Source organism: Gavialis gangeticus, unplaced genomic scaffold (genome assembly GCF_001723915.1).
Source record: "Gavialis gangeticus isolate Ggan-Ray unplaced genomic scaffold, GavGan_comp1, whole genome shotgun sequence".
In the NCBI taxonomy this organism is placed as follows: domain Eukaryota; kingdom Metazoa; phylum Chordata; order Crocodylia; family Gavialidae; genus Gavialis; species Gavialis gangeticus.
The window spans coordinates 15,779,469-15,796,444 of record NW_017729009.1 but is presented as its reverse complement, the minus strand read 5'-3'; the positions used below and the strand labels follow the sequence as shown (position 1 = coordinate 15,796,444).

Below are 16,976 nucleotides of genomic sequence, written 5' to 3'. Positions count from 1 at the left end.
TTTTTTTTTTTTTTTTGTGGCTAGGATAAATTTATCTTCAGTTGTTTACCAGGTAGAGGGGTTAAACATCACATGACATTTGGGTTGGTGTCAGCAAACATTTATCATGACTTCTCTGCTGCCTGAGGTAGTTGTCATAGAAAAATCTCCAGAGGCCACTATTTTTAACAAGGTGAATTGCAATCCTGATTGATTGTCTTTCAGAATTGTGAGGAATGGGCTGTAGCAGTGACATGTCGTGGGGACAAAGTATGACATTATTTCTGGAGGAAAACACACAACACAGTTTCTCTCCTGGTGTGTTTTGGGTAGAGATGTGCCAGGCTTCAAAGCCCTGAGCCGGAGTTGGCTCGTTGGAGCTGGCATGTGAAAACATTGAATTGATCCTTCTAATGACCCTTTCTTTCAGAGACAGTGTTTTCCACCCCCCTGTTATATTAAGGCCATGCTGAGACTTCCACAGGCAAGTTATCAAGGTCTGGGGTGCAGATTGATGCACGGCATTTCCATAACAAATCAAATTTCCTACATCTTATTCTAAAACAAATCAATATTGAAAGTGTTCCCAAATGTTAAACTAGCCCTGCTCATTAGGATGATAGAAGCAGTAAATTGCAACCCCTTCTTGTCTGAAATCCAGATAAGCCTTTAAGCTATTAAATGAGAATAGGATACCTTTGACTACAAAATACTTGTGCCTCTGCTTATACCAGTCGTTTTTGGTATTCTGCATCCCAGGCTACAGCGCCTGCCTTTAAGGCAGATAGGTAGAAAGCAATCTGTTTTATTCAAAAGCAATTACATTTGCCTTTGATGTATTTGTTTTTCCCCCTTTCTTGTTTAATCGGTATTCTTTTAAAGGTTTATATTAGTATTGAATTTCTATTCCTTGCCTTTGTAGACTCCCCTGGGAACATGGATATCTGAGGCCCTTATTCCATGTGCCTGGCAATAATTATAATCTTGTGTCTTTGAGAAAAAAATAGAGAGGTTATACAGTTAGTTTGTATTTCCAGAGCGCTTGTCACGTTCTGTAAATTAATATGCCGCTGTTTTGTAGGGAGGCAAATGTAGCCAAAATGAAGTACACAGCTTATTTAGCTAAAGACGAAGCTCCCAGAGATATGGAAGCATCCTCCTTAATTCAAGTTAAATCAGGAAATTACGGTCATCAGAGGTACTGCGCTAAGGCTTTGTAGAACGAGGCAAAAAAACTGCAGGCAGGATTCATAATTTTTCAGCACGATGATCAACAAATGAAAGGTATGGTGTGTATTCTTACAAGAAAGGCATGGCAAAATGTGTTCAGTATTGATTCACCAGCACACTACATATATTAGACAGTTTTGCTTCAAGTAGGTTAAGTAAGTCTTATGAGATGGAATAGATCAGCACTCATTTCCTAGAAAAGGCCCTTTTCAGCACCATTGAGCTTTGCCTCAGGACTTGGAAAATTCTTCCCTGACTCCTACACAATTGCTGTTTCTTGTACCATCCTTATGCCCACATACGGGGTCATTATTGAAAAGCCAGTATTTACTTAGTTACTGCAGGATGTGGAATGCCACCGACATTTTCATCTGCACGGATTAGAAAGTCACTCGACGATATGCAGTAAATGCTGACTTTAATGGCAACCACTATAATCAGCCAAAGTTCCTTTGAAGTCAGTAGGAGTTTTTCCCAGATAAAAACAGTCAGGAGCTCAAGATCTAGCCCATGTAAATCTCCCAGAGTAAGATCATCAAATATACGCCGCTGAGCAGTGCACGATGACCTTGGCATATAGGGGAAAGCCCCGGTAAGACTGATTAACAGGATCAATAGAGCAGATCACCTTTGAAGTGAACAACAAAGTGCTCTCCTGTGCCATTACAGCACATTGCTGAGAAAGGAGCAGAGAGAAGCAGTAACCTGGGGGTTGCTCCAAGAGCAGTTTTGCCTCGAGGAGAAGGAGCAGCAAGAATTGCTTAAATGCAGCATGCTCTCTTCTCGGGCACAAACCAGCTCCATCTGGTAAGGAGTGAGCACTGGGCTTCCTTCCTGCCCCCCTGAGTTCAGCAAGAAAGAGCATTCCCTACGGCGGGCAGAGCCCTACCTGCAAAGCCTGCTTGGCCTGTGCAATGAGTAGAGAGAGGTCCCGTCAAAATACAGGCCGCAGAATTGTGTGTCAAAAGACGCCACCGTGGTTCAAGGTCACGGGAATGCAGACAAGTGGATGAACATGGGCGATGCTATGCTGCGTGTGATACGGCTAGTTTGCTCTGCCCGGACATCTCGAGCATCCCAGACTGAAAACAGATGCACCTCCTGCAGAGAGAAAAAATAGTCTCCCGCAACCATCTTGGCTGTGCGTTTCACGTGGCGGGAGCCAGGAGAATCGGTGCAGAAAGGTGCGGAGGATTGTTCAAGGTGGTCCGATCTCCTCCTGGGTGAGAGGGCCTTAATGAACCCAAGAGGCCGATCGGGGGTCCCAACAAACACGTCTCTGAGCTGTGTAAGTCACCCTGGGAATCAAACCTCGACAGGAATGCAGACCTCAGCTTCATGTATTTTTAATTAAGGGCTGTTGTTGTGAAGTGAGAGTCTGATCTCCTTCAGGTGAATAGTTCCTCGTGCCGTAATTTAGTCTGATTGAAATCAATGAAATTCATCCTTATGGAATAAGGTACCGCTTGCAGTGACTCTAGGTGTCATAATGTGGCTCTTGCGCAGCGTCGAAGCATACAATAGATTGAATTATATCTCTTTTCCCTTTTTATGTGCTCTCAGGAATGCATTCTTCCTAGCGCTGTCAGGTTTATTTAGTCTAAGGTGGCGCCAGTGGACCATTTCGTTTTTAAAATGCGGGCCCTTCCAAACAAATGCAGAACATGAATAGTGATGTATGACTCTCTTTTACTGATGGGTCCAGCTTTTTTCCCCTCCCTTAGTTGTCTTGATTTAATGTACCACTATTTGAAAGTGTATCTTAAAAGGCCATGTTTTACTGGTATTGAATAATGTTCTGCTTCTTTGAACTTTGCCTCTATAGCAAGAACACAGCTAAGATTTAAAAATGCAGCTGCAAGCGAGAGCCGAAATTCCCCTGGTCCCTCTGGCAGCCTTAATCAGCAAAGTTCTCATACCTGGAGAACTTTCCTTGCAAGAGCCGATAAAGAGGGATGGATACCACAGGTTCCTTTCTGAATGCAGTACATGATGCAGGAATGCTGTTGTCCTGTCAAAGCTGATTTCTGGTAACCAAGCCTTGTTAGCTATAGTGGGCGATAGCAGAAAGTACTGCTTTTCCCCCCCTTGTGCTTCACCAACTACCGCCTGACATGAACTTGTGCTACTGCATCGCTACAGCTGTGCTTGTAGCAAGCCAAGATCATCCTGTGGGAGGAGAGCCAGGTGGAATATGATTTTCTAGTTCCTGAGACATTTTCCAATTTCAGTTCTTTCCCATTCAAATGCAGAACAAAAACCAAAAGGCATCAAAGTTCCCCTTGCACAGATTCCTAGAAATACGTGTATTTTGGGGGATCCGTGTGTTTCCATAAGGTCAAATCTTTTGTTCCAGTTTCAACCCTTTCTATTCGACGCCACATGCATTTTAGGAAGTTGAAGCCAAAAGTCTTTTCAAGGTGAAAAAGCAAAAGGTTCCTTTCAAAAAAAGGGGGGGGGGGCAAAATTGCATGTTGACCTTTCTTGGAGCACACCATTCTGCTTTGCTTGACTTTTGTTGTTAATGAATTTTCATCCAAACTGGCACATCTCTGCAAAACACTTGGCTTTTAAGAAATCAGCATTTTCCGGTGGAAAACCCTCCCTTGAGAAAATTTGTAACAAGGCATTTTAACCCACTGCTCCATCTATCCTGGGGTGAAAGCTTTGAACTCAGTGCCTCAATTCGGAGTGGCTTCTGATAGCTCAAGATTTCACCCTGCTGCACCCCTGCTTGCTTCATTTAATTCTTGAAGACATCGTTAAGGCAAAGACTGGAGTTGACACCAATTTCTTGCCCCTAAATGAAGTACCTGAGAGCAAGCAACCTCCAAAGGAAAGAAACGTCACTAGTTGAAAATGTTGTAATTTAAAACTCACTGCCTTCCCCTAACTTCACACAACTCTGCTAGCATTCCTGATACGAATATTACCTAAAAATTAAAGAGATGGGAGCCAAACCTACATGCGGCGAATTGAGTTAAAGAAATCTTATTAAAAAACCCCACTATTATATGTAATACCAGAGATTTTAAAACAGATTATTCTATAAAAGTCTCACTTGTTTGTGTATTTGTTTTATTTCTATGTCAGCAGAGATTCCTTTAGAGATTAGCACCATGGAGTAATGCACAAATGGGGCCAGATACTTGAGAGTCGTCTGAATATTAAGAATTTAAATCTTTAGCCTCAGTGATTTGAACAGAAAGCCAATTATGGGGCTGAATTAGTTTTCAAATTAAACTGCAATTTAAGACTTGTGAAATTAATCCTTCAAGGCACAGAGTTTCATTCGTAGGTAAATTCACACGAGGAACCGAGATGCTGAATTCCTGGCTCTTCCCCTCTACTCACCTGATATTACAATTAATAAAGAGATGCTCAACATCCCGCCGGTTGTATTTGCAGGTGGATGATGAGGGAGGGTATTGTCGAGTGGCAAAACTGTTGTAGCGAGGGAGGGAATGAAAACGGCGGTGAGGTCCTGGAGTCGTTGAATACAGCTCCCGTTGGCATTTTAAAATACTGACAGGGATAAGGGAAAGCTACTTCCTTCCCTTTCAGTCTGAACCATTACCAGAGCACCTTGAAGTAAATCAATAAAACATTTCATCTATATTCATTTAAAAGTTAACTAAATAATAACACAAAATATTAATAGTAATTAATTTAGCTTGAGATTCGTTTATGAGCTTGGAGGTAAATTGATTGTATGATTCTGTATTTACTTATGGCCCTGATTCGTGAAGGCATTCAAACATGAGCCTAATTCTTCATTAAGGTAATAGGATGGGGACATACTAAAATGCTTCGTTGAATGGTCTTACCTACATATTAAAAAAATCAAGCGAGTCCATCAGTGCTTTGTCAGCTCAGGACCTTAGTAAATAAATAGCTATAAAAAGGCGCCATACTCTGGCATTCAAAACATTATGTAACTGTTTTAAGGCATTCTTAATAATTCAGTCGTGCAATATGATGAGTATAACAAGAATGTGTATATATATTCCTATGTGGCCAGATACCTTAATCAGCAATAAACTAAAGTATCTCTACTGATTTCAGTGGAATTAGGCTGGTTTGCATCCACTCAGGCTCTAATTTTTAGGCAAAGAGTGATCTGGTCTTGATAAAGTATGTCCAAGTGTGTTTGTACGGCGAGCATGCATGTTTGTGATCGGTATGCGGATAAATAGTCGTCTGCAGAAATAAGCTGAGGAAGTGTATGAAACATATTAGCATCTCCCTTGACTCTCAAAATTGTAAGCTATTATTGTGGTAATGTTTGGGCAAAGTTGACTCAACTTCCTAAAAATCGCAAGCTGTTCCCAACGGTGAGACCTAAAATGGGTGAAATTTCAGGGTGAAACAGCAGAAAAAAGAACCTGCTGTTCTCCCTACTACTGTATTTATTCACATTTGTCACTATTTCCATCCAAGATCAAATGCCATGCAGTAGTATGAAAATAGTAGGCAATACAGTGAATTCTTGGAGAGGGCTACCATGCAGAAAAGAGTGTTTTCCTATGTGTACTGTCTTCCTAATAGCACCAGAACCAAGACAGCATAGAAACAGTAAAAGTATTATAGTCCTTAAAGGGATTTCATTTTTAAAAAATCACTTTTTGTTCTTACCAGAAGTTGATTCAACCAGTGGGTGGGAGTTTCAGTCTATCATGGTTTGGAAGCATTACTTCTGAGTTCATCATACAGCCTATTGTACAGCTGACTATAACCTCCTTCCACTGATTTTGTATAGACGTGGACTTCATCCTTGCATTTGGTAAGCTATTAAAAATAGCTTTGTCCAATCCGCCTCTCTCCACCCACACATGGCTATCCTCTTTGAGGGTCTTTTGTTCTCAAAGCACCATTTTGAGATAAGAAAACTCCCTTCTGGAGTCGCTTTTCCATTTTGCATCAATTTGAGTAGTTTTGAAATCATTGATTTTCTTAACTTTCTGTATGGAAATAACCAGACCCAATCTCAGTGCAATAAAATAAAATCCCATATCCAAAGCTGTTGATGTTTTCTCTTCCAAAGGAAATGGTAAGCCTCATATAAAACAAAATAAAACTGGCTGAATTAATCTTCTGAGACTGCTGTGGAAGTGAATTATAACAGTGCAATAGTCCATGCACTGCTCTCTTTTACCAAGCAACCACAAATAATATACTGCAAAACATTTGAGGAAAATCTAATAAAGGCATGTTATTCAAAAGAAAAGAGGGAAAATTGATGGCAGTGAAAAACTGTGGAGGTTCATGCTAACCAGAATAAATGAGCTTTTTATTCATCCTTTCCCAGGATGCAAAAAAAAAAAATCAAGAGTCTGGTGTTGTGTCCTTTCAGACGCACTTGCTCACATTGCGTGTGTGCACGCATGAACTCACTGTGGAGCTGTAGCACACTGTACAAAAAACCCTGAGCACAGCCCACATAGTGTGTCATTGTAGACTACAGACCAAATTCTCTGACGGCCTTCATTTCATTAAGTGAACTTTGGCTCTGTCCGCGCTTCTATCATCATCCAGTCTTGCAAGGCTACAGCAAATGCAAATATCTGCTAGCAAAATTCACAGCACAGCATTTCCCAAAAAGAAGTCTCTGGGCCACACGACCCATGGTGGGACTGGCTTCTGTTGCTGATATTCCCGAGCAATGTATTCCCTTGATGCATTCTTCCAGTTCTCAGTCTGGTTGAATATTAAGTACTATCCATTGTACATTCTGCTTCTTCAGCTGCATTAATGGCCCGTCTGCCTTAGTTCAACTCTGCAGCAAAATCTTTGAAGTTTAAACTTTAGTGCTGTTTTACTCTATTATGGAAGTTATGAAACCATATTATAATTGCATAGACCTCTCCTTTCTCAGTGAAAATTCCAGATGCAGGCTGAGCATATATTAAAGCCCAGGTTTTTTGCAGAGATGTCTGCCTGATTTCACTATTCGTATGCGTATTTGCCTATGGAAATGAATTCTTACTTTCTTATGCATTGTATTTGCTTGCAGTTCTGAAAATCTTAAGTTATTCTTATTTCACTTTATGCATTTGTTGCGAGTGCCTGGCTATAATATGGCCTCCTAAGTTCAGCTGAGGCTCATCTATTTATGCAACCCGTCTTACGTGTTCTGACAACATATTTTGGCCTGTCGTAGTAGTTTTTTTCTTTTTTTTTGCCTTTCTGTAGCTTTTTCAGTCTCATCGGGTAGCAGATTACTTGGCTAAACTGCACAAAAGTTGACCTGAAATCTGGACATACCCCTATGCTATTTGTGCTCTATGCATCCATTCACTTTCTTTCCCAAGATGTTAATTTTGTTTTAAACAATAGAGAATGTATCACTTCAGTTCCAGATGGCAGCACCCTCTTCAACTTATTCAATCATCTCTAGATCCACTTGTTCTCTTTATTCTTATTAGGTTGTCTCTTCATGCCTTGTTTGAGGTTGAGAATCTGATGTCTCCACTAATTAGGGAGTGACATCCTTTATGAATTAGGTTAGCTGCTTGAAAGGTCAAAATTTGCCATTAATTACAAAAAATAATGGTGAAAGAGAATGCCAGGAGCTATCAGCTACTCCCCGTGGAACATCCTGTAATGGGAAAGTGCTGCTTTTACTTTACTTTTCCGTCTACAGGATGTAGCATACAGCTTAGTTTAAACATATTTGCAATGTATTAGGTCTGCAATAGGATTTCAAGCATTTATTTTACCTTGATGCCTTGCGCATCTTCCGATATAGTTTGATGATCCTGTTACATGATCCTGGCGGGCCTGATTCTCACTTCTCATTTGAGACCAATAGCAGTGAGAATATAAAAGGGCTTTTTCATCTGTTTAATACATTTTTTAACTTGGAGATGCCAGGCTGCATAGCAGGGTGCTTTTGTCTTTGACACTACAGTAGTTTTCTCCATGCTGTCCTCATGTTCATATCTCCTAAATTGCTTCTGCTATCATCCTCACTACTTGTACATTCAGTAATGACAACTCTGCCTATTCATCATTCATTATATTGATTATCCAGACAATGCTGCATTGATTTTAAAGTAGTTATTCTGTTTAAATGTCTTTCTGGCCTTGCCCTCCCTTCTTTGACTGAAATGCTATGTTTGTTTTTCCCTTCTCACTTTCACGGGGTCTGTCCTTGCACTGATATCTGCCTCTTGAAACTCTAAAGGATCAGGATTGCAGATTTTGGCTGCCTAGCTTTGGCTGACAAAATACACAGGATGAAATCTGAGCCCCACTGATATCAATAGCAGTACTCCCTTGGCTTTCTCAGAGGGCCAGGATTTTGTCCAAGAAGATGCATAAATCTTATGGGTTTCTAGGTCAAAATATGATGTTTTATTTATTCACGACCCCTCTAAATCTGGATTCATGTTCTGATCTGTTATTAATTTTGGTGGTAATAATGTCTTGTGCCTAGGTTACTAAACCAGCTCTCGGGAGCCCAAGTTTCTCTCCCAGCACTGCCCCTGCCTACTCGATGACCGTACATAACTTATTCCATCACTCTGTGCCCCAATTTCTCCACAGGTACAATGAGGATCATGATACTCATCTCTTTTGCATTGGATCAACTGATAGAAAAGATCTATAGCAGAGCAAGGCTTTACTTGTAGTTATATCTGTTGCGTATGTAGAGGGTGGTTCCTAGGCTCTACAATGCTTTGTGAACTCCCTCATTTTTGGTATATCAAATATGCATGGGTACAACCATAGGATGCCCCATTCACACAACCCATAGTCAGGCCTTACAAATTTCAAACGTAAAAGTTTATCATCAAAAATGACAAGCCCCAAAACATAATTTCCCTGAGAATAACCTTGTCTGATTGCTGTTATTCTCTTGATGCTTAGAAATAACCTGCCTGCCAAAACCCAGTATCCCCAGGCTAGATTCACAGCTCATGTAAATCCATATGGATTCATTGGCGCTGCGCATGTGTGCAGTGATGGATGAAAATCATGGTCTGATCTTGCAAATGGCCATGAGTTTGAGATGAGCAAATTCTTCTCAGCAAGACATTTGGAAAGCAAGACGGCTGCTGATTTCACTCTTCCACTGAAACACGGAAACCAACAGGGAGCCCAAACTTAGAGCACAGCATTCATACAAATCCATCATTTAGAAACCAGACCAAAAGACTTTCTGGTGCTTACTAATGATGGGCTGGACCAGCCTACAAGATGAATTGTAAGAGGGTGACTGCCTTCAGTGCTGAAGCGATATTCAGGAGTTAATATTGAAGTAAAAAGAAGAGTATGTGTATTACTGCAGTATTCAGAGGAGCTAGGATATGACCATTTGCACTGAAGTATAGACCTGCCCATATTAACTCTCAGCAAGACAGCTCAGATATTTCAAGCAGTCTAGCCACAGCAACAGGGGTTCAGGGTAATTTACCCTGATAAGAAACAAAAGTTTAAAGCTGGCTCAGGTATCTCTGTCCTAGTTCGTAACAAGCCATTTGGGATCCCATTGTGCTTGCTATTGTACAAGTTCAGGGCCAGATTGTGTTCACCTTCCTGTGAGAAAGATCTCCTTTGAATGAATAAGATGCTGTTCATCATAAGTAAAGGATCTGGGAATGTGGCCCATGCAGTTGTTATTGAGATCCTGCTTTGAATTATAAGTTGGCATTTTTGGGGAAGTGTAGCACATTTTATGTTGCTTTTAGGAATATAGACTTTCCTTCATCAAATTGCTCTGTTCTCTACACAATTGTCAGCATATTAACTGTTTGCTACATGCAGTTTGCAATCTGGGGGAAAAAACAGGGAGGAAGGGGAGGTTTCCATTAGTTCAAAGCCATTATTAACTTGGGTTAATGAAGATCTAATGTAATATGATCATCACTACATGTCTGCACATAATGATTCAATCCTTTTCTATGGGGGGATGATTTAATTAAGTATCTTGTAGGTCAAAATTAGACTGGAAGGTTAACCAACCTTTAATGATTCTGCAACATTACCAGCCATTTAAAAACATAAATTATAAGACACAGCTCAATAAAGAATTAGTATCAACACTGAAAACGGCATGAAGTTCTAGCTTGTCTGTTTGTATCACAGATAAAGGATTTTCCCCCCCCCCCCATTGATATGAGGCATAAATGGCAGCGCGGAAGGTTTACTGGGGTTCGTTTAGTCTCTTGATGAGCTCATTCTCTCTTTCTTTTAACATGCATTAAGTCTAACTAATGAACATCAATCCTGTTTTTACCCATCTTAGTGGGGGAAAGTTAATTATAATGCAATTGTAACAATCAAGCTTAAGGAACCACGTTTACAAGGAGTTTTGGAAAGCAACTGTGCACAGGTTTTTGTTTTCACAATGCTGTCTCTTAGCACTGTGAAAACCTGTTTTTTACTGCACAGCAACCAGGTGGTTTGGATGTAGCGGAGACCAGATGTAAATGGATGTAGCATTTCTCCTGCAGTTCTTTGTAAGCGATAGCAGCTGAGCTAAGAAGAGCCCACCTTGGCTTGGGGCATCCCAAGCCAAAAATTCATGGAGCTGAAAGGTTATGGCCATGTAGCTCAGGGAACGAGAGCTTAGCTTTTTTTTTTTTTTTATTTTACTTATCATATACTCATTTTGATCTGAAAGTCTCAGGGATACAAGGGGCCTCCCAAAGCTATTGTTATATAGTGCAGGACTGTACTGGACAGTGACCGTCTCATTTCCAAAATGAACACATTTCAAAACCTGGCTTAGAGTAAAGACTGGATTTTTAAGAATCTCTTTTTCCCCAGCTCCCACTCCTCCAGCCATAAGAGTTTCATAAGTCTTGCACGTAATGATTTCATTAGGGCTCCTCCTAATACAGTGCACATCCCATGGAAAGCCTGATTAGTCCAAAGGGAGGATTTTCAAGAAACAATGCCCTCAGTCTCAGAGAGACACGCAGACATCCTTTCCCCATGCTGTTTCATAGCGCTAACCTTCATCAGCTTGAAACAAAAATGTATCCCCTGACAAAAGTCATGTCCAGCAGACTGCAATCTTTGAGAAATGAAAGGGATGTACTGTGAGGTTCGTGGTGTTTTCCCTTGTAATGGCAGAGAGGCTTTGCCATGTCAATCATTAATTTTAACTTGGATGATATATGAACTTGGCACATTAGTTAATGAAGAGCTAAGGTACTAGAAGCTTGTCACTGCTCTCTCTGCACGATAATTCAGTCACTTTCTTGGAAGCATCATTCAACACGCAACATATTTGGTTTAATATTGACATGATTTACTAAGATATGTATTTTATTTAATATATGAGGTACCTGATTTTAGTGAGTAGGTCAGGTGTAATGAAAATATATCAAACTTGCCTTTTTGGATTATGGGTTTCTTAAATGATACATCACATGGGTTTGGCCAGTCGGTTGCCTGTGCTCCATCAGTTCATGTGTTCATTTGAAAGAAGTAGTGTGTACAGTGTTTTAGTACACCACCCTTTCAAATCCAAAAATTTAACTTGTTTCTGCCAGGCTTTGAATGCTAGAGGGCAAAGTAGTATGAATACATACTGGAAACTCGTAACAGCTTCTAATGCTAAAGATGGGAATGGCGTTTGATCGTTTCACTGTAGTCCCAATTTGTATATGGCTAAGAGCACCTTGGAGTGGTAAAGAGGAGATGCATGGGGAGCCAGCCTCTTCGGCAGGCATGCCACAAATGAGCCCCTCTCCCGGTTGCACTTCAGTCCCTTTCCTCTGCCTGATCTGTTGGTCTGCTTTGCTCTCTGCTTCCTGCCCCTATCTCTTGCTCTGCTTTCTGCTCCCTGCCTTGTACTCCCTGCCTGATCCCCTGCTCTGCCTTCTGCTTCCTGCCCCATCTGCTGCCTGTTCCTTTCCTGATCTGCCTGCTGCCTGTGCCACTGGTGGTCCTCATGCCGCAGGTTGCACACCCGCTTTATTGAGATGACAGCTTGCACAGTCTCTCTCTGTAATACAGGATAGAGAAGACCTGGAAGATGACAGTGGCCATTTTTTTGCATGTCTCTTGCATTTTCTTTTTCCCATTAAGTTCATACACCTGCACAAAACAGGCTGGATTGTACAACCCTGGCTTTGGTGAGCTCTCCTTCCTGTAAGCAGTCTTGTTGACATCAATGAATATCCCCAAGCAAGCAAAGTCTCTACAGTTTGCCACTACATATTTACCTGGATGCTCTAATGCTGAGCTCCATAGAAATGCCTTCCTGCTAGAATTGTATGAAAAAAGATTCCCACTCGGGATTTGGGAGACCTGATAACAATCAAATGGGCAATAGCAGATTGTCACCAAAAAGTATAGTATGGTAGAATTAACATAGCAGATAGAAGATAGATGATAAATCTGTTATGGCTGTTGAATGAAATGCTTGGAGATGCTTCCTCTGGCTTCTCTAAACTGATAATGGGATGCCAGGGAGGGTAATGAATAGAGAATATATCTAAATCATCCACCCCTGCCACAGTCAGAGACAGAGCTAGATAGACCATTGGTCTGACCAAGTATGGCATTTCTTATGTAAAACATTAGATACTGTGGGATTGTACATCTAACTTGCTCTACCTAGACATATGTAATATGTATGTGTGCATGCGTCTTCATGGCATTCGTTTTAGCCTGCTGCATTTTTACAGTGTATACTCCCTTCAAGCTTAATACTCTGATACTTTGAGAAGACAGATGACCAACCAGAGATGCATTTTGCTTAAGATGGGGTAAATCTATACAATGCCTAATGCAGAATGCACACAGCAAGGGTAAGGTTGTACGTTGGCCCTTAATACAATGCTTCCCTGGGCATGGGACATAGTATGGGTATTAGAGCAGATCTCCTAGGGCTGCTACTCTTGTTCTACATGGGTTAGAAATATGTGAGCAGGTGAAGGGAGTGGGCATGTGGGCTACCTTCATCCATACACAAGGCAATACAGCAGAAGTAATTTGCTGCTGGTTGGTAGCACAAGTCTATCCGATCACTTCCCTCTTGGAGCGAAGCAGGGGATCAAGGAGAGGAGTGCCACTTTCTCAGCATCCCTGATACCCACCGTACTCTTGTCCTGGGATGGCACAGCTGCGCATCATCCCTTACACAGAACCACTTGTTAAGTTACAATCTAGTAATTAATGTCAAGTTCTCCAAGCTTTTTCTTCCTGCAAGGTTGGATTTCATAATGGAAAATTATAATATTGACACATGAGAATCAGAGCAGATTGCAGCAGGAAACACAGCTCCCTGGTTCACAACTCGAGAGGCATTTAACCAGTCTCTAGGGGGGGTGGATTCAAGATAATCAAAATAAAGAAGTGTCCTGGGACTGAAACACTAGTGTTATTATTTTAGTGATCAAAGTGCGGTGCAAAGGGAAACGAGCATAAGGGCAGAGGAAGCCATCGGGGCCCAGCCCGACAAGGAGTAACCCCCAACTTACTCCTCCTTCACAAGGATAATCTTGGGAGATCAACAATTTGTTCTCATGAGTAAGGCTTTTACTCGCTTTGTAAATTCTCCCATCCGGGCATCTCATGTATTCAAAAGGATCTTTTTTTGCTATTTAACTGCAGCTTTTCTTTCTCAGCTATTAGGTTTTCTTACATTGAAAACTAAGTGATAAAATAGAGCCAACTATTTTGGAGATGTGTGAATACCAGGTATATACTTCCTAATGTAGGTTTTCTTTTCTCTTTCTTTTCTGTTCTTATTACCCACGTATTTTGCTGTTCTGTTCTGGGACATTTTCTCCATGCGGTGCATGGAGATAACATACCGTAAACTCCAAATCAATTGTCTCCTCATTCAACATATTTCCTATTTCATTTTTTTTCTCTGTAATAGTATTTATCTAAGGGGTGGCTTCTTTATTTGTATCAGTTTTCTCATCATAACTGTTTTTGCTGGGGAAGAAAAGCAATGCTGCAAGAGAAAGGAGAACAATTTATAGCTTCTGTGACCCTGCTTCAAGTCAGTGACCCTTCCCGCAATCAAAGCTGAAGTGTTAAGGATGTTGAATCATTTGTTTTTCGTTTCACAATGGGAATGAGGATTATTGCTGAAGAATAGGATTTGCATTCGTCATAGGAATTTGCCACAAACTTTTTAAAAGCAACCTGGAATGTTTTTACTGGAAAATCTCAGGTGTGTTGCACCACCAGGAATATACAGAGCCGTGTTGTGTAAGAGGTGCTCCCTGCTAGCGCGCGCAAGCCTATGGGTGTCCCAAGAGTGAGAAGGGGCAGTGAGGTGAGCAGCATGTGCCAGTGGCCAGCACGGATGCTTACGGCTGCTGGTGGAGTGGAAAAGTACTACCAGCACTTGAGGAACAACTGAGTTGCCCATTCGGCCTTGGTCAGGCACAATCCCTGCTGAGCTGCTTTGGCCCTTCTGTCTGGATCAGTCCCAGTCTGCCATAATCTGCCCCAAACTGAACATGACTTGCAAATGAGCAATGCAAAAGCAATGCCCTACCATTTTTCTATCGATGCTCCTGTTTTTTCTGTCACCAGTAAACTTGGTCCATCCCTGATTTCAGTGTCTCTTTTTGTTTCCCCTTCCTCCCATCTATTCTTTAGCATTGGCTTCTGTATAGTCTTGCAGACGGTTACTGTAAGCACTATGCGTCCATCTTTTCAGTCATCCGTTCCTACCAGCAGTAACAAATGAAAAGCTGGGCCCTGTCAGCTCTAAGGGACACAAGACCAGGCAGCTGCAGGAGACCATCCAATCAAGCAGCATCTTCTACCATCATAATGATAATTTCCCACTTTAACAGAACACCCTGCTGCCAAACTCCAGTGATAATGAGCCTGTCATTGCGCTCCCTACAGTATCTAGAAAGTAGGGGGGTTTTTTTTGCAAAGCAAATGAAGAAGCTGATGATTAACAAGAAACAAACCAAAGATTCACTCCATTGCTGGCCACACATACCAAATCATTGATTCTCTTTCCTGCTGGGCAGCAGCTGTTTCGTTCACTTTGCAGAAACGTCTTTTTTTCTGCTTGAAAACGGGGTAGGGGCTGCCGCGATGGGCTGCACAATTGCAGGAGTTGGAGGCAGCAAACAATGGCAAGGGCCAATGCATGATGCACTCGAGGTGAGCATGGCAGCGGTGCTCTCGGAGATTGCAGACAACTCTAAGGCTAGAAGCAGATGTCACCTTTGGCCCAGAATAGAAAAGTCCTGGGGTTGGCATGTATCCACATCACCCTTCCAATAAGGGTTTAGTCGCAGGGGCCGGCAGTTATTTTGGGTGGAGGGCTGCTTACTGAGTTTTGGCATGCCATCAAGGGCCACATGACAGGCAGCCAGGAGCGCATAATTATAAATATTAATTATCTAATTTTTTTAGGGGCCTCATGGGCCAGATAAAATGGCCTGGTGGGCCGCAGCCGGTCCACGGGCTGCATTTTGCTCACCCCTGGTTTAGTGACCACCCAAATGCACGGCCACGTTTCTGCCATCGGTTTAACAATGCAATCCCAGGATAACTGTTCAGATATACTTGATAATCTTCCAGGACAAACCGTTACCACTTCTTATCTCACAAACCTTTTCAGGATTTGTCTCAGGACAGTGAACATTGACATCTGAACAATTACGCTTTATCCCGAGAGAAATGCAATGCCTGTCTATAATCTAAGAGGCCTTAGTCCGGTAAACTCTAGAAGTGCCCTCCATATCAAAGTAACTGGACTGATTGTTAGATTAAAAAAAACTTTGGGGAAAGATATAGTAAAGTGCAGAAGACACCTCTTATCTGAGAAATTACAAATTGTAGAAATAAACCTACAACGTATTAGCTGGAAAGGTCCTTGAGAAGTCATCTAGTCTATTATAAATTAATTATCCTGACAGATTGTCCAATCTGAACAGGGGGTAGTGTTTTCGCAGTAGGTATATCTGAAATGGGATATCTTATTTATAACCTTTCTGAGTGAAGTGCATGTCCCCACATCATAATCAGTACATTCTGTATCCACTGAAAAGTCACTGAGATTTTGTTTTCTCTTGTTTCAAGGTACCTATGTGATGACAGTGACTGCAAATGATGCAGATGATAGTACTACAGCCAATGGGATGGTGAGATACCGAATTGTAACTCAGACCCCACAGAGTCCATCGCAGAATATGTTTACCATTAACAGTGAAACGGGAGACATTGTCACAGTGGCTGCTGGACTGGACAGAGAGGTGAGACTCAAGACAATAGTAGCTGGTTTTGATTGTCAGTGGTTTGCTTGAGTATAAAGGCCAGGCTCCATTTTACATCTAAATGTGCCACAAGTCTGGAGCGATTTGTGTTCAGAGCTCTTCTGGATAGTATATTCAGTGCTGGATGTGAACTTCCACAAAGTCTAGAGGCGTGTGTCTGCAGTTCAGGTTTGATCTAGTGTTTGTCCTAATCATAAGCAGTCTGTAAAATTATTGTCTTTGGTGTTTTGATGAAAGGCTGCCCCTGGAGAACTTAAGACTATAATTAAAGCCCTAGAAAATACCTGTAGAGAGCAGTCCCCCACTGGTCGAGGAATAGACTTATCTTGAACTTCTGTAAATCTTTCAATGTATTCTTAGTACACAATTACAGTGCCCTTGTCACAAAATCTCAGTATTTCATTAAAACACTCTCATGCCAGTTCCCACGCACTGCTTTCTTCTTGGGCATTATATGACACCCACCCTACTGTGTGTTGGTCTAGTTCTCTCTCTGCATGGATAAAATTAGGAAGCTGCGAGTTTCAAGAAATGTTGGGAAATGTTTCG

At 41.6% G+C, this 16,976-nt stretch overlaps 1 protein-coding gene across 1 annotated transcript in view; it reads left to right on the top strand.

The window, feature by feature from the left end:
* Positions 1-16,976, top strand: part of CDH4 (cadherin 4) — an 806,448-nt gene that overhangs the window by 667,841 nt on the left and 121,631 nt on the right. The window contains exon 7 of the mRNA XM_019509758.1: positions 16,234-16,406. Within this exon, the coding sequence (XP_019365303.1) occupies positions 16,234-16,406 (173 nt within the window). The remainder of the gene's footprint in view (positions 1-16,233; positions 16,407-16,976) is intronic.